Here is an 18,476-nt window from a genome sequence, read left to right as displayed (position 1 = left end):
TGATAAAAAAAAAAAGGATGTCAATCATTGTAAGCAATGATGGCAAGAGATGCCTCAAAGGGAAATGAAACACACTTGTTGATGATTGGATATGTGCCTTTCCAGGTACACACCCTCTTTCCCATTTTTTCCCATAGCATACCCTCCAAAAGTCAGAGTAGAGCTAACAGGCAAGATACGAAGACAGTTTTTGATAATTTATTTAGCGTTAAAGCATCAGAGGCAGAAATTAGGAGGTTATACCAAACTAACAACCCTGCATAACCCCCGACTTTAAAAATTCACCACCCTTCTGACTAAATTCATATTACTGAAAAACAACAGATGAAAATCTAAAACAGAAAGTAAACAGTATATAGTTTAGAAAAATCTGTAATGTGTTGTTTTGAACAATTCTATGAAACTTAAATTGGTTAATGTAATTAGATTTTCTATTAACCCATTTCACTGTGAAATTCTTCATTCAGTCATGCCAAAAATTCTAAGAAAATCTGACCAAGTCATAGCTGCTTGTAAAATCTCTTCAGTTTCTATTGAAAAAAATCTCTTCAGCACTTGGACAAGGGAAGGTATGCTCAATAGTGATCGCCTTTTAATTTTTATTTGTATTTTGTTGGCAGTTCGGTTGAGTTGGTTTCAACATTTATTGAGCACCTACTATGTACCAGGCACTGTACTAGATGCTGGAGACACAAAGATGAACAAGACATGGTCCCTGTCCCCAAGGAGCTTACAGTCTCTTGGAGGCAAACAGGTAGTGCAAAGACATAGAGTTTATTCTGAAATGGACAAAAATGTCAGTAATGTGGTAATATTGGGCCTTTAAATACAATGGCATGTCGTTGTTTGTCATGTCAAGGCAGACAATTAAAATGAAGACCATTTGCATGTGATAAAACAGTAAAATCATTAAGACCTAACTTTTAAAGATTCACATGATAAAGGTAGTTAATACCAAAATTTACACCATAGTTTTTCAAGTATTTCATACTTAGAAATATTATTGCCCACATTTGTGCTATAGTCAAAGCCATAATTCCAGGTTACTGAATCATTCACATCTCAGCATGCTGGGATTTAGTTTCTCACTGAGTTTATGAATTAGAATGGCTAATTCCTCAGTTGCTTGGCTTTTGTCCTCCAAAAGTTCATAACGAAGGCTGGAGATATCTTGCTTGATTTCTTTCAATTCACCTAGAGTATTTGTATGAAAGAAAATATTTAATTGGTAATTTGCTCTTTGGATTTAGAAAAAAAATAAAGACTGAAATTCATACACTATGAATACATTGGTCTCATAACATCTCTAATTTAGTTATTTCAGATTTTTTCCTTTAAAATGTTTAAGAAGTGTCTGCCATTAAAAACGTACTGACCTTTGGGAAAAGCTATAAAAATAGTCCATCTATGTTTTAAAAGTAAAACTAAGCTCAAGTATTGACCTGTGGCTCAGCCAATTTTTAACATGGAGTGATTTCTATAAGCAGAGTATCTCCCTTCTGTCTTCAGGGAGTTCCTCCAGTCCCTCAGTCATAAGGGCTGACACCTGCATAGATCATTGCCCACTGCTAGGATGGAAAGGAACCCCAGCAAAACAAAACGTTACCAAAAATGAGTCAATCTATTTAACAGGAAAATACATGGAGGAAGTAAATTTTAGGTCAAGTTTGAAGTAAGGAAAAGGAAGGAAAAAGTTTAGGGGTGTTTCTTAGGGAGGGTAACAGTAATGAACAGGGAGTCAAGGAACAAACAGATTAGTTTGTGTGGCCGAGGGGACGGATATTTAAGGAGATAACAAGCAATGGTGAGATTAAGTTTAGATGTGATGCCACTGGCAACGTGTACATACATAGGAGTCTCCACAGGAGACTTCTGGCTATTAAAACACAACTATTCCCATAATTCATCTTGGCAGTATTTTGAGCATATGTAGACTGCAATCAAAAACTGGATTCTCTTGCAAATAATTGTAGATAAGCCACCGGCCTTGGAAGGTAAACTTTGGGACAGGAATTTATCTTGAATCTAAGAAATGATTCTTCAACTCACTGGCACTTTAACAGTTTTTTACAATAGAATCACATGAGAAATGTATCTTTTATTGGTATTTCCTGGTATCTTTATGATGCTTTAAAGTGTAATCTCTATGTTCTTTTATTATATAAAAGTCAGAACCTTTTTATTTTAAGGAATTTTAACTCTCCTTTAAGAATACAGACAAAACATTTGTTGATTCCTTTTGCAGTGGAAAAAAAAAAGTGCTTATTCCTTTGCAAATGGCACTATAGACAAAATAAACTGATCAAATTTGAAATCACGAGGCCAGTCTGGTGGAAGAAATGGATTCTCATACCAATTAGTGTCCTATTTGGACCATAAGCCCAGTGCGCCCCCTTTCACCTCCTTACTGCCATATCCTTCTTCCTTGTTTTTGAGTTCTGGGGTGCCTAGACACTAAGTGTCGAATTTAGTCTGCCAATACAGGAAACACAAGTTACTCGACCTCTTCAGCATTTAGTTTCTTCATTTATTAAACGAGGAGGTTGAGTTAAATGATATACTTTCTTAGTTAGAACTTTGCTCAAAACTCCAAATTCTCGTTAATTCATTTTCCTTTTTTGGGTAAAAGGGCTTGGAAGATGGCACCTTGTTTTTGACGATGTTATGGTGGCTCAATTCCCCCCATCACTTACTTTTTTTGTTTGTTTTCAGGGACAACTGACTAGGTTTCTGCTTTCTAAACTAAAACCTAATTCCAATCCTGTCTCCCTGAGGCTGTTTCTAGGTCACCGTGATTGGATATTTGCTGGTTCCCAATCACACATTCTTAGATTTCTTTTCTATATCCACATACCATTGTACTGACTCAGACTTGCAAGGGATTCCTTGCATTAATCAAAGCTCATCAAAAATTTTATTTAGGCTAGCCCTTTCTTATCAGTGCAGGTAGATCTAATGGCATCTCATTGGTGTCGAAAATTGCCCTTTCTGTTTTTAGGGCAACTTATTTCTCCCAGGTTGATTTCTTTCCATCTCTGGACCTGTGCTTTGGCTTGCACCCCAGCCTTTGATAAAAAAATTTTATAGTCCAGACAGATGCCTTGCCTAGGATATGCCTGGAAAAATAGGCACGAGAAGAAGAGTGAAAGGCAAAAGAGAAACGCTGGATGGGAAAAGTGGGTTAGAGATTTCTTTCTGGACAACAAAGTTAAGATTTTCCTGGAAAAAATGTGGATTCTGTTTGCACCAACCATTATTTCACCTGCATCATTGGAAAAATGTGAACACTCACGTGAACTCACTGAAACACAACTGAAATGATGGACTACCTTATGTAATAGGGATTAAAAGCTCCCAGAAAGATGGCAGTGTTTACATTCTAAGAATCAGTTTGGGCATTCTGTAGGGATAAATTGTCTCTGATTGACACTTTAAATAATTGTTTCTTTAAAAAGACAGGCTTTTAGAAATGTAACGTTAAGGTTCTCCTGTCAATCTTGGAGGAGTCCGAACTGTTACCTGAGATTGGATTTTTAAAGTATCCTTCTATATGAAGTTTTCCAAGTTCATTAAATTAGTTGTAAAAGGATGTTTCTCAAGGTGAAGATGCTTACCTTCATTAACTTCATCATTTTCTTTGTCTACTTGTGCTTTCAAAACATATCTCTTTATAAGTCTTTTCATTATCTGCTGTTGGGCCAAAAAAAAAAATTATGTCACCAATGGTATACATAAGTAATCTGGATCCTATTCTCCAAAGAACCTTACATACCTGTAAAGCAAACAATTCAGGGCAGAGAAATTGTATGTAACTATCTACAGAAAACACACTCAGCTTTCAGAATTTAATCCCTTTTCATCTTGTACTGAGTCTCACTGAATAATCCACAAACATCCCTCTTGCCCACCCTTCACCCTCACCCTCACCCCCACACCCTCACCCCCACACCCTCACCGTCACCCACCCACACCCTACTCTGGGAATGCAAGAAGTTATTAAAAAAAAAAAGTTCAGTTGAAAGGCTTCAATTTATGGTTTCTCTTTCAACTACTGACTTCTCTTCAAGGTGCTGACAATATATTATCATCTATAGACACTACCTTATTTCTCACTGTTTTAAAAACTATATAAATATATGCTCAATAGAGAGAACCTGGAAAATACAGAGAGAAAAAAATAAACAAAAATCATCAGTTATCCCACTGCCCAAAGATAATCTTTGTTGTTATTTTAGTGTATGTCCTTCCAATATTTTTTAAAATGTTGTATGTATATTAATTACTACATTTACTACATTTTGTTTTCAGAAATACCATATATTCTGTTATATTATGTTTTCCTCTCATAGCAATATATATTGTGAATATATTTCAATCTAAATAAATGCTTTTACAAGATAATTGTTTATCCGTATGAAGAAAATTAAATTGGAGCCCTACTTCATACCATGCACACAAAAATGAATTCCACATGCATCTTAAATGTGAAAGATAAGGCTTTTAAATCCTTTAAAGGAAAGTACAGGAGAATACATTTATAAATTCAGTGTTGAGCTAGATGTTTTTTAAACAAGATAAACAATTCTAATCACAATAGAAAAGATTGATAAACTCAACCTCCTTACAATTAAAACTTCCTTAAAGCTTTTGTTTATAAAGATACCATAAAGAGAGGGAGCAAAGCGAGCCACAAACTGGGAGAAAATACCGATAATACTTATAGCTGGTAAAAAATTTGGATCCAAGATATGTGAAGAACTTTTTAATAAGAAAAATGCAAATTATCCAATAGAAAAATGGGCAAAAGACAAACAGGCACTTCACAGAAATGGAACTGTGAATGGTCAATGAGCATATAAAGCAATCTCAATCTCTTTTCTTGGGGAAATATAAATTACAATGAAAAGGAGATACAGGGGCTTGTGGGGAGGGGGCATTGGGAGAAGGCAGTCAAAGGTAAAAACTTCCAGTTATAAGATAAATAAGTACTAGAGATGTAACGTACAACATGATACATGCAATTAACACTGTTGTGCGTTATATATGAGCCACTGAGAGAGTAAATCCTAAGAGTTCTCATTACAAGAAAAAATTTTTCTATATCTTTAATTTTGCATCTATATGAGATGGTGGGTGTTCGCTGAATTCATTAGGATAATAATTGCATGATATATGTAAGTCAAATCATTATGCTGTACACCTTAAACTTATACAGTGCTGTGTGTCAATTATATCTCAGTAAAACTGGGGGGGGGGGAGTGACACAATTTTACATCTAAAAAGGGAAAAAATTAATAAATCTTATAATCCCAAGTGCTGGAAAGGACATGGATCACTGGGACTTTTGTACTTTACTGGCCTGAATATACGTAGATCACTTTGGAAAACAATTTGGCATTATCTTTTTTTTTTCAATTGTAGTACTGTTGATTTACAATATTATATTAGTTTCAGGTATACAACACAGTGATTCAGTATTTTTATAGAGTACACTCCATTTAAAGTTATTATAAAACAATGGCTATATTTCCCTGTGCTGTACAATATATCCTTGTAGCTTATTTTATACATCATAGTTTGTACCTCTTAATCCCCTACCGATCTGGCATTATCTTTTAAGGTTAAACACTTGAGTATGCTTTCACTCAGAAATTTCACTCCTTGGTACAGGGCCTAGAGAATCTTTGCACATGTGGACCAAGAAACATAAACAATGTTTACAGCAATCTCGTCTGAAACAGCAAAAAACCTGGAAATGATCCAAACAAGTACCAAGAGGAGAAGAGACAAATAAATCATAGTATGTTATAGAACGTACTGTCATTGTGTTCACTAATGAAATTAATTACTGAAATTAGTGAACCACAGCCACACAACAGTATGGATGAATCTTAGAAGTATTACTGTTGAATGAAAAATTCAACTCGCAGACTTCACGAAGTATGAAAATATTCTTATAAAGTTACTCAACAATGAGGAAATCTACATGATGTACTTTTAGGACTATTAAAAATGTTAAAAAACAAACAAACAAACAAACCTATATTTGAAAAGAAAACCAAAGCAAGAAGATGAGAAACCCAAACTTTAGGATAGTTATTACCCCTTCGGTGGAGGTAAGGGTGCGGTCTAGGAAGGAGACCCATGGAGAAGCAATGGACAGATAACGCTATCACTCTTGGGGAGGTGGTGGTTTCCTAGGTATGCATGTAATTATCCTTCATAATTAATTATGTGTTACACATATTCTTATGAATATGTCAAATAGCACAGTAAACAGATAACAACGGAAAGGAAAAAAGATCTGAACTAAAATGCAGGTATCGTGAGAGTGAAAAATATATCTCAGTTTTAAGAAAGTAGAAATTATAAACTGAAGTGATCCATTAGATGCCAAGGTCAAGTAAAAGGGAGAAGTCTAGGATGATTTGAAATGTCTGTCTCAGAGAATAATGACAGATCAAGAGGGAGCCATGCTATGGAAAAGGAAAAGCCCATTTTATCGGTCTTAATAAAATATGTATAACATCTGCTGAGTTGTGTGGAAACTGGACTCCAGGACAGACTCACAGCTGGGTGGATCTCGGCCAGGACTCATTCATTCATTCACCAAATATTTAGTGAAGATCAATTCTGTGTCAGGTACTAGGCACTGGGGATTCAACAGTGAACACAAAGTTCATTGGAACAATTCACTATGATGGGTAAACATATCAGGGATATAATTAAGTTTAGGGGACAGTGCAGGCAGATTCCTATAGAAAGGAAAAACAAAGAAATGTTTATTCATTAAAAGCAGCTTGAAAAGCAGTAATACATATCAGTAGGAAAGAAAAGACTATTCAACAAATGGTGCTGAGATGATGGGCTATCCTTATGAGAAAGTTAAAATTAGATCTTCCTCACACCACACACAGAAAGAAGACCCAAATGGATGAAAGATCTAAATGTGCAAAGCAAAAACTTTGAAAGGAATAGGGAAATGTTTCTTCAGAAAGCTAACAGAAAGGCTAAGCCATAAGGAAAAGGTTGATAAATCTGACCCTATTATGACAATTTAAAACTTTCATACAAGGAAGGATACCAATGAAATGTAACCATATGTCAGATGGGATTTTTCCTGTTGTCCTGGAATTGTTGATAAACCCAAAACTGATGATAAAGGATGCCAAGTACCCCATGGTCTAAGACCACGTTGTCACTTGCTGTTGGAGCCAGCCATCTCCCTCCCTTCAGGGTTTATTGAGAATCACTAGACCAGTACTGAACTTACCACCAACTTCCTCCTCACTCCCCACAAGGAAAAGGAATGAGACATGGGAGGGATCATGGGCTTTTGGGGGAGAGAGGCTATTCTCTGTCTTACCTGCATGGAAGGGAGGGGTGCACTGCCCCAACCCCTCCCCAGAAGCTAAGGAAAGAATGAACTCTAAGGTAATCACTCATAATGATTAGGGTTACCTATATGAAACAGGGCCTGGCATCCAGCAAAATTAAATGTCTATTCCAGCAGACTTGCTGGCTTGCTCCTGGTAATTTAGTCAGGAAGGAAAAAGAACTGAGATAAAAGAGGAACAGCCATTGGATCAACCTTTAATCTCAATACTTGACAGATATACATTTCCACTATATAGTTGTGTGAAATACACATCAGAGGGAAACGATACTCTATTCAGTAAACGAGGCTCAGACAATTAGACCCACATCGCAAGTCAGGGCCAAATCTCTGCGTCAGGGAGCTGAGCAAAGGGGAAGCAGCCCACCTTGCCTGTTAAAATCCTCTGAACTTGCCCCTGCTCTATTAGACAGTCAGCACTTCAGTGCCCTGCCACAGGCAGAACAACAAACTTTGGTCAGTGTTAGAGCAGTGGTGACAAACAACATGGAGGGAACTGCACCCTACAGTTAAATGAAGGGAAAAGACGTCTGCCTTTGGCTCCTTCCTCCTCCCTCTCTGCGTGGCAGAGGACCAGCACCTAGAAGAGTCAGCAGGGGAGGTGGGAACAAAGCAGACCACAGCCTTCAGCCACCAGTCACACAAAGGTGTAGCTCTCTGATGGGTGAGGAGGAGGGCGCTAGATTTGATTTGGTAATTTAAGTTTCAAAATAAATACAACTGTCTCTTTAATGAAAAAAAAGAGACTTTCTAACAACCGAAAGTCATTGGAAAGTTATAAGGTCTTGACAAGATGTTGTAAAGGGATCCTCCATTCAGCAGAAAAGAAGAGTTCAAAATAAGACAAGTTAGTGGGAAATCACTGAAAATGAAGTCACTTTTATACGTTCACAGGCTGGGACTCCTTACTGAACTCATTACATGAAGTTAAAAGACAAACCAAAGAGTGAGAGAAATTGCTTGCAAAACACACTGACAAAGAATCAGCATTCAGAACATGATAGAATTTTGACAGGTCAATAGGGTAAAGACAAACAGCCAAGCAGAATTAGGAAAAAGAATTTAAATTCACAAGAATGGAAAACTGAATGGCCAACAAATGGATGAGAAGATGTTCAATCTCACTGGTAGTCAGAGAAGTATAAATTAAAAAAACAAATACCAATTCACATATATAAGTTTGGCAAACATTTTTTTTCTCTTGAAAACAATTCAGACCCATAGAGGATCTGGAAGTAAAATAAGGTGACTTCAAATAGACCTTTCACCTAGATTCACCAGTGTTAGAAACTTGCCACATTTGCCTTCTCTTACTCTCTGTGTCTATCATTATTTATGGCTAAAGCATTTGAGAATAATTTTCAGACATCATGTCCGTTTATCCCTAAATACTTCCGTATCTTCTATATATTCTCTTATATAACCATGCTACAATGATCAAACTTTATAAAAATTAACATGAGGTAAATCGTTTAATACATAGTCCATGTTCTGTCTCATTTCCCCAGTCAAGGATCACATGTTGCTTTTACATATCCTGTATCATTAGTCTCCTTTAATCTGGAACAGCTCCTTGGCCTTTCCTTGTCTTATAAGATGCTGACATTTTTAAAAGCATAGAGGGAAATTGTTTTGTAGTTGGCTAAATTTTATTTATTTTTTAAAATCTATTTTTATATATAGTGGTTAACATTCGTAAATCTCAAACTCCCAAATTTATCCCCTCCCACTCCCTTTACCCCATAACCTTAAGATTGTTTACTAAGTCTGAGGATCTGTTTCTGTTTTGTAGATGAGTTCATAGTGTTCTTTTAAAAAAATCTGATAATATCAAGTGCTTGTGGGAACACTGGGAAACTCTTGTACCCTGTTATCGGAAACAGAAATTGATAGAACCACTCCCAGGTATACAACCCAGAAAAGCTCTTACAAATGTGCAAAAGGAGACATTTACTAAGAGTTCATTACAGCATTATTTATAATTGTCAAAAATGGAAAATAAGCTAAATATTCATCAACAGACGAATGAATGAACAAAAATCATTTATTCATACAATGGGATATTATACAACAGTTAGAATGAAGAACAAGACATATGTGTATCAATACAGATAATTCTCAAAAATATAAAGATAAGTGAAAAAAGCAGAATATGTAATATTTATTTATGCATATTCCCAAAACATAAAACTAGCACCTAATGGTATGAATATACTTATGTAAGTATTAAATATATAAAAGTTTGCATGGGAAAAACACACATGAACTTCAAAGTAGGGAAGATCACTAGGGAGGGATGAAAGGTAATGTAATAGGGTAGAGGTATTTTAGTTGTATCAAATTTTTCTTATAAAAAAGTCCAAAAAGAATATGGCAAAATGTTAATATTCATTAAATTAAGATGGTAGTGGCATAGATGTCTAACAGGATTATTTTGTGATACCTCTCCGTGTTTGAAATAGTTCACAATTAAAATTTAAAACATAACAAAATAAAAGCAATTAAAATGCTCTAATAAATAGGCTTTTAATGCTGCCTAGCAAACTGATGTGCCTCCCTGGCCGGGGCATTCATTCCATCTTCAGTACCGATAATAGTCCTTCAGTCATGACAAAGAGACAAACGTTTTTCACTTTTACAAAGTTGTAAAAACTGTAGCTTGTAAAGAAACTGAGAATAACTCAGGGCTTAAAAGGGTCTTATTTAGTACCATTCAGAAGTGCATTATTTAGAAATCGTATCTCTACAAAAGATAAGAAAACCTCTTAAAAATTAAAGTGAGTCAGAATGGTTTTGGAGACAAAAATCTTGAATTTGAATGCAGGCTTTTAATTACCTGCTGGGTGAACTTAAGGTGTTTAAACTCTTTGAACATCCATTTCCTCATCTACAAAATGCGGGGTAACAAAATTCAACTCATAAGTTCTGCAGATTAAATAATTAAATGCACGTAAAAGCATAGTTCCTGCTTAGAAAAGATTAGCTCTTGTTAGTATTATATATAAAAATAAAGTTTGAAGATTAAGATATTGCTACCCGCATTCTCAAGTATAATAAAATATTTATGTAACGTTATCCAAAACTGCACTTAGAAAGTCTATGAAAACTGGCATTTACTGCCAGAAGGGATGATAACAAGAAACTAAAATATTTTAAACATTCATACAGTGTTCAAGTTCCCTAGAAACATCCTGAACAAAGCTACTCAGATTAAATTCCCTCAGTGAAGGGAAACCAGGAAAATATATTCATCTCCATTTCATCTTTAACCTGCAGGGAAAAAATTATGGTTACAGGCTTAATTTTTTTCCCTTCAAAATTTAATGTGTTTTAAGCTTTCCATGTATCCCACAAAAATGTTTCCCTTAATATTTACAGCTTAAATATTTTTATCAACCACTGCACCAAGTTTGAGTCCCTGTAAAAGGCAAGAAGACACCTGCTATTGGACAAATCAGTTTCCCCACACATGACACTACGTGGTAATAGTCCATCCCTCAGTTCACATTGGAAAGATAATTGGTATGAATTCCAAAATGATGTTCAGCTCAAAGAAGGGGGAAAAGTTAGCCTTTCCATTCTTTCAGGCAGCTTGTCTGGTGAACCCAAGTTAGTACTATGTAGAGGTTAAGAAAGCAGGCTGCAAGGACAGATTACCTGGATTTGAGTTATGACTCCATTACTTGTAAGCTGTGGAATCTTGGTGACTTAATCTGTATAGTGGAAATGTTAGAATCAATCTTGTAAAAGACAATACAGGTAGATTACATAGAAGCTGCTCAATTAATATAACTATTATTTTTTATTATAATTTATGCTTCTTTTATAAAGCAATTCTTGATTAGCCAATCTTAATAATGGTGATACTACAGTCAAGGATCATGAAACTTGTATGCAGTAATTATCATTTAAAATATTATTTCACCTAAATTTCCAACGGATTCTTTAATCAAACCCAGTACCCCAAATTAAACTGATCTATAACCGAATCATCTTTCCCTCTTGGTTAAATTGCTAACACAATAGAAGTCTATAGATTAACTTCCACATTCCACAAACCTCCAGGAATTATCCATATTTCTTGGTATGAGCATGTAAGTCACTCTTTAAGGAAGATGTTGTAACTTTGTGGAGTGGACTATGGATATTTTCTGTCCAAGGTATGGACAGCTTGGTAGTAGTGACCTCGAACATTTCCTCTTGCAAAGAAATCCAAGTTCATTTCTCAGCCCTCCATTAAGACTGGGAGGAGGAATGAGATTTTGGTGGTTGGATATCTGGGTTTGCCCTTCCTTCCCGAAAGGCCACAAAACTTGTCTTTTCACTTAATTATTTTTTATTGATTCAAATTCAACTAACAACTATTAAGTACATTCTCAGGCACTCTTACATTCATTTTCTCGCTTGTGCCTACAGAGAAGCCAAATTTAACTGACATCAGTAGGTTCTATAATATGAATTTCAGCAATCTATAAAGTATGAATATAAGGTAATGAGACTGATTTAGACAAACATAAAGAACTCGGAAGCAGCGAGTAGAATGTTAGAGAGGGAAGGGTCCTTGGAAATCTTGTGTTTTTCATTTTTTCATACCACTCATTGTGACACACCCGGATGGATTACCATGGCACAGCCTCTGAAAACATCTGTGATTCAGACCCTGCTACTCTTTCCAGACAGCTGGTTAATTCTATTTTTGGACAACTGTAGCTGTTAAAAAATTCCTTTGTATTGAGCCAAAATCTGCTTCACTGTACTTTCTAACTACTTGTCCAAGTTCTGTTCTTTGGAGAGAGAATAAATTTGCTTCTTCTACTTGATCAGTTTTCAAATAGTTCCCTTCTCTGGGTTCCCCTGGGTTCCTGGAACTGATCAAGACCCTATAGGGCCTTCCTGGGACAGACCCCTCCCCCACGTCCTCTGCTTTAGCTCCTCTCTGACTGATGTGCCTAGGTAACTGTAACTGATGCACATTTCCTGAGTTTTTCAAATGGTAAAACCACCACCAAATGGAAGAAATTAACTACTTGATGATTGTGAGCACATAGCCCCGAGATGCACTGGAGCCAAAGGATCTCCATCAGCCAATCAGAGATTTGTGCACAGCTGATCGCATACGCTGGGATGCCCCTCTGTCACCTGGCCTTTAAAAATGCTTTCCTGAAACCCTTTGGAGAATTCGAGGTTTTAGGGCATGAGCCACTAGTCCTCCTTCTATTGGCTCCTTTACAGTAAACCCTGCACTTCCCTTCACCACTGGTGTCAGTAGATGGGCCTTGCGTACGGGCGAGTGGGCCCAAGTTTGGTTCAGTACATCTCACCTGTACCAGACAGCCACATCTGAGGGTTGTATGAATGTTCACCTACTTTTTTTTTCCCCTTCCCTTCTTCTCCACCTCAATGTTGCCCTTCCACTCCAGGGAACAGATCCTTAAAGCCAAGGACTATATCTTTGTGTTCCTATAACCTGGGACCATGCATAATAGAGGAGGCAATAGGAGGCATTCACATGAAGCTTCACAGATGTCTATCAATAGAGGATATCCTGACTGTGCCACGAAGCTTCATGTGAATGCCTCCTGTTGCCTCCTTTAGGGCCATGTGCTTCCAGTAAAACCAGGCCTGCATGGGTTGGATCAGAGACCATATGGGCCAAAGGTCTTCTCAAGCCGAAGAAGGCTATTAAAGCAGAACTGCCACACCAGAAAGCGGAGAGACAAAAGCCCCAAGAACCCTCAGCCCATCTTTCGTGGAGTCTTACACTATATTCCCATTTCTTCAGGACTCAGCATGTCTTGGTACTTTAACTTGAATTAACCCAGGTATTCATGAGCAGAATTCAATCATGGCTATCTCCAAGTCTTTATGTTCTCCAGAAAAATCATCCCTGTTTACCAAAAATTCTGTACATACATTAAAAAAAATTGCCTTGGCATGCTATTAATAATATTAATATAAACAATAATGCCATTGATCAAAGCATTTTGAAACTTTTTCTTTGTTGCCCTTTGAGGCACATTTGAATCTCTGTCTTTGAAGTAATTGTTTTGAAGAGGAAATACTCATCTAAATGGAAAACATGTAAGGTGATGACCTGATTGGTGATGGCCACATTTTCTTTCAAGGCGGATGTGACTATTTTTGAAAAAAATGTGAAGTCAGATAGCACTGAGTCTTGTTAATAAGGTGAATAATTAGCTAAGTTCAGTAGTGAGAAAATAATAAAGCACTTTGGTGTGTCTCATAAACTAATCATAAAAGTATGATTATTCCAAAAATGTTCTGAGCTGTGGTAGAATCACTAGAACTAGTGTATCCCAAAGGTCACCCTTTTGAAGGAAAAATCCCCATTTAGCAGATTAAGATCTGGAATTTCTTTAAGGTAAGTTGTATATTATAATCACACTGCATGAAACAAAAATCCATAACAAATAAACCAATTATTATCACTCATGGAGTTCATAACAAAGAGATTTTATTTAAATATAATCAAGGCATTTATATGAAGTTTGACTGATGTGTACATAGCTGATTGAGACTTTCAGCCTCAGTTTCTCTTTTTCTACTCTCACTTTTGGGGAGCCACAGAAGATTATACCACAGGCGCAGGGAATTCTGCTTAGAAAATATGAAATGTACAGGATTCTGGAGTCTCTGGGCATTTAGCAAGGATCATCTCATGTAGAAATATAGCAATTTTCAATTTAACAGTAAACTTAGAAGTTCCTCCACTTCTTCTAAATCACTTAAAAGCATCAAGGAGTATAGGAAGCAGAAACACTCACTCCTTCTTTAATGAGACTTAGAGGAATCCATGTTCTTTTTTAGAAAGGTTAGATGAAAAGGTCAAATGAAGGTGTGGGGAAAAGCCAAAAGCAGACATTCATGGCTGAGAACATCCCTTGACCTTTTGATACAAAGTCTACGGAAGCTTAGAATCCAGAACTGCAGGAGAAATGATAAAGAGAAGCCCTATTTGCCAGAAGCGCTTTGTCAGTGAGGTGGAGAGGGAGAGTCTGCCTTGTGCAAAGTACCACAGTGCTATGGTTGACGAGGGAAATAAAGAATAAACTGAACCCACAGGCAGCACCCTGGGCCCAAAGGCAAATTCCTCAGCCTGGAACGTGGCCCTGGAATTCTCTGACCCCTCTCCAACCTCCTGAAAGTAGCTGGTCTGAGGAAAACTTACTTCATTCAAAACCAAGTAACAGTCAGTAAGGAATCTACAGAAATCTATACTAAGCTAGTCCAAGAAAGATGGATAAAACAAACAGCAAATAATAAACACTCACCAGAAAAATGTTAAAGATCAAAAGACATAATGCCACTATTGAAACATAATCTATCGAATCATAATTCAAAAATATGATGAGGCAGTCATGTCTTTAAAATACGAGCACAAAGAGGTCAGGGGAAATATAATGAGCCAAAGAAGGAAGTGATATATAAGTTGGAAAACCTCAATAAGAGGAGGAAGAAAAGACACAAAATCACCACAGAAATGAAAGATATTTTTGAAGCAGCACATGTGAAGATAGACAGGAATAAAATATAGGAAAAGAAAAAAGGACCCAAAAGGGAGAAATGGATGAAAAATTCAAAGGGCATAGAGAAAAAATGGTAGCTGTGGAAGACAGGCAAAGAAGATTCAGTTGGCATCTAATTGGTATCTTGGAGGAAGAGACTCAGTAGAATGGAACATAAAAAAATATTTCAAGATACAGTTCAAGGAAATTATTCAGAAATAAAAGAAGACTTGGCAGATTGAAAGGCTATACTCTGTGCCAGGAAAAATTCATACAGACTCACGTACAAGTAGAACAATTAGTAGCAAGTTACTGGATTTAAAAGATAAACGAAGAAAATTTGAGCATTCAATTCAAAATCTCGGGTCAACTATGTAAGAAAACCAATCAGGCTGGCCTCAAACTTTTCAATGTTCCATCGTAGGAACAGTGGAGTAATGTTTACCAATACATTAAGAAAATAAAGTCACATGTAAGAATTTTACAGCTAGTCCACACAGATATACAGAAAATAGAAAGCAATTTAGAGCATTACATAACTCAGATAACATGGTTCCCAGAAACTCTTTTTGAAGGAACTAGAGGAAGACAAACTTTAGCTGACAAAGAGATTAATGGAAACTTATGTCAAAAAGACTGGTGGTGAGTACTGACTCTGTTTAACTGTGGGATTAAAACCAAACAAATGTGGGTTATAATCCTGACAAGGTAGTGAAGGGGATCAGAAAACGCCACCCCAAAATACATCACTTGGACATAGGATTATTTTGACCTAAAGTCAATTCAGAAGCAGAAAACGTGGAAAGAGCTCACTGCCTTCCTCCCATCTGCCTAAAAGCAGGACATAAACTTCCCTTTGTGAAGGTCCTCCCCTTTCCCTCTCCCATTTCCTAGGGGAAGAAAAACTACCGTCATCACTGGACACAGAAAGTTGGCACAGAGTTGCATGACATTTCTACAGTAACAATAATCTCCCATATATTCACCTTCCCACAATTTACCACCCCTAAGAGCCCAAATCTCTTTTCCTTTGTCTTGTCACTTCTCCAGAAATTAATCCCCCTTTTTAGGATGGTATATAAGCCCCAAATTCTAACTACCCCTTTGAGTTACTCATCACCAAGTTCTCTCACAGGTGTTTGTACTTTGCATGCGTAAGTAAACTGTTTTTCTCCTGTTAATCTATCTTTTGTCAGTTTAATTCACAGGCCTCAGGGACTGAACCTAATAGGTAGAGGAAAGGTTTTTGTCTTTTTTGTTTGTGTGTTTTGTCCTTTGTCCCCAACTCAAAGTTCTAATGATTTAACTAACAAAACCTGGTAAGAGAAGGGGGAAATGGTGAAAGATAAAATAAACACATTGATTTTTTTTCATATTATAGAGCTGGAGGGTCAAAAGATAAAATGTGAAACTTATAAATGAAATAACATAGATATAAGTATGTGCAAAGCACCAGACAAATAATATAATCCACTTCACTAGAGCCTGCCAATTCTCTTCCCTGGCTTCTTAGCTCAGCACATGGCCACTAAGAATTAAGACTGATTTCCCAGCCTCCATTGCAGATGAGTCGTTTGTGTAACTTGACAGAAGTTCCTTACAGGAAGGAGGCATCTTCCTTCCCTATCACCTTCTGATTGTATTTTGTAATGCAGAAGTAATAGCAGAAGAGCCCCAGTAACTTTCTTGGATCATGAGATCATGTCAGAATGAAATGCAATCATGACAGAGCAGTATGATAGAAACAGCCTGGGGCCCCAACACTGGGAGATACCACATCAATGGAATGACTACCTCCTGAATTCTTGAAAAAAAGAGAGGAACATATTTCTATGTTCTTCCAGCTACTTGGTGGTTGGTATTCGGTGATACTGTGTGATTTGCACCAAACTTAATCCTAACTAATACGCACACTCTGAGGACTACCTTAAAATGATACTGAATACACAAATGAAGATCTGAACAAATGGAAAGGTACATTATGTTCTTGAAAAGGAAGACACAACATTGTAAAAACGTCAATTCTACTTAAGTGAACACAATCACAATAAAAAATACCAACAATATTTTGCAAACTAGACAGGCTGATGCTAAAGTTAATACAGAAAAATAAAAAAGGAAGAATAACCAGGAAAACTATGCAAAATAAGAATCTTGAAGAAAGGACGTATGTATGTGTGTCTGTGTATTTTGTTTGATTGTGTTTTAAACTGTAAGAATTTGGTTATATAGCACAGAGAAATAAACCTAGAGCCAAGAAATATACCTAAGTAGACATATTAATTAGTAACAATAAAGGTGGTATTTCAAATCAGTAGAAAAGATACATTCTTCAACACAACCAGCTGTGTAATTATCTGAAAAAAAAACTGGATCTCCATCCACATGTTGCATCAAAATATATTCTATATGGATCAAATATTATCATGTAAAAAGTGAAACCATGAAAATACCAAGAAAAATATGGGTAAAAATTTTCTTAAATATCCTTGTATGGGAGATGAGCTTTCAAAATAGAACACAAAATCTGAAGCCATAAAAATTTGTAAAGTTTACTACACAAAATTTTTTAAAAGGTGGGGGAAAAACACCCATAAATATTAAAAAGATATGCAACAAACTGGGGGAAAAATTCTCAATTTACACCACAGGCAAAGGGCTGATTTTCTTAAAACAGTTTTTAATTCTTAAAAGAATTACTCCTAATTTATAACAAAGAGCCCATCAAGAAAATTAAATATATACGGTATTAAGCATATAGAACACTAAACATAAAAAAGGGTCAAGTTCACTCATTACAAAGAATGCAGAGTAAAACTACACTGTGATACCATTTTCACCTAACAATTTGGCCAAGATAAAAACCTTTGGTAACATACTAGTGCTAAATTAAGGAGGAAATGGGCACTCTAGTACATTTATCGTAAGATTATAAATTGGTACAAGCTCCATCAAAATCAGTTTGATGATAGTTGAAAAATTAAAATGCACATATACTTTAACCAGACAATTCTATAGATCTGCACATTTCAAATGTCATGTATACAAGGTTACTTACTGCAGTATTACTTGTAATAGCTAAATATTGGCAATATCCTCTATTGCCATCAATAGAAGGCTGATAGATTAAATACAACCATATAATGGAATATAATATAACCATTAAAAAGTAAGGCTTTGACAATCAGTGTGCTAAGCAATTTTGCAGAATGTGCTGCTTCCAAGAAAATTGTATGAAGAGGACTATGCCAATTGATATTACCATACATTATAAATTCCTTGATCCTCATTTTTGTGGTCCTGTACTGCGTCAGAAATCTAAAGATTTGGTAGTCAAAATGAACAACCAGATGGGAAGGACTATACCCTCTTCTGAGTTGGAAAATAGTGTTGAAATGTCACATCCAATATCAAAATGCAACAGATATTTGAAAGTAGTACTGATGCAAAAGTAAAGCCTAGGATTTCACTTGGAAAATAGACTATCTGGAGAAATAAATGTACCAGCTTTTTATACTGTGAGACCATTATTTTCCTAATGTACCAAATCTCCC

At 36.2% G+C, this 18,476-nt stretch overlaps 1 protein-coding gene across 1 annotated transcript in view; it reads right to left on the bottom strand.

Moving 5' to 3' along the window:
- Window positions 1–370: 370 nt before the first annotated feature.
- The window catches only part of TRPC3 (transient receptor potential cation channel subfamily C member 3), a 69,886-nt gene continuing 51,780 nt past the window's right edge, over window positions 371–18,476 (bottom strand). The window contains exons 11-12 of the mRNA XM_031466597.2: window positions 3,615–3,690; window positions 371–1,194 (exon numbers count right to left, since the gene is read on the bottom strand). Of these exons, the coding sequence (XP_031322457.2) occupies window positions 1,052–1,194; window positions 3,615–3,690 (219 nt within the window). The 3' untranslated portion in view covers window positions 371–1,051. The remainder of the gene's footprint in view (window positions 1,195–3,614; window positions 3,691–18,476) is intronic.

Source organism: Camelus dromedarius, chromosome 1 (genome assembly GCF_036321535.1).
Source record: "Camelus dromedarius isolate mCamDro1 chromosome 1, mCamDro1.pat, whole genome shotgun sequence".
Classification (NCBI taxonomy): Eukaryota; Metazoa; Chordata; class Mammalia; order Artiodactyla; family Camelidae; genus Camelus; species Camelus dromedarius.
The sequence above is the reverse complement of the archived record's forward strand: the minus strand, read 5'-3'. Positions and strand labels throughout refer to the sequence as shown.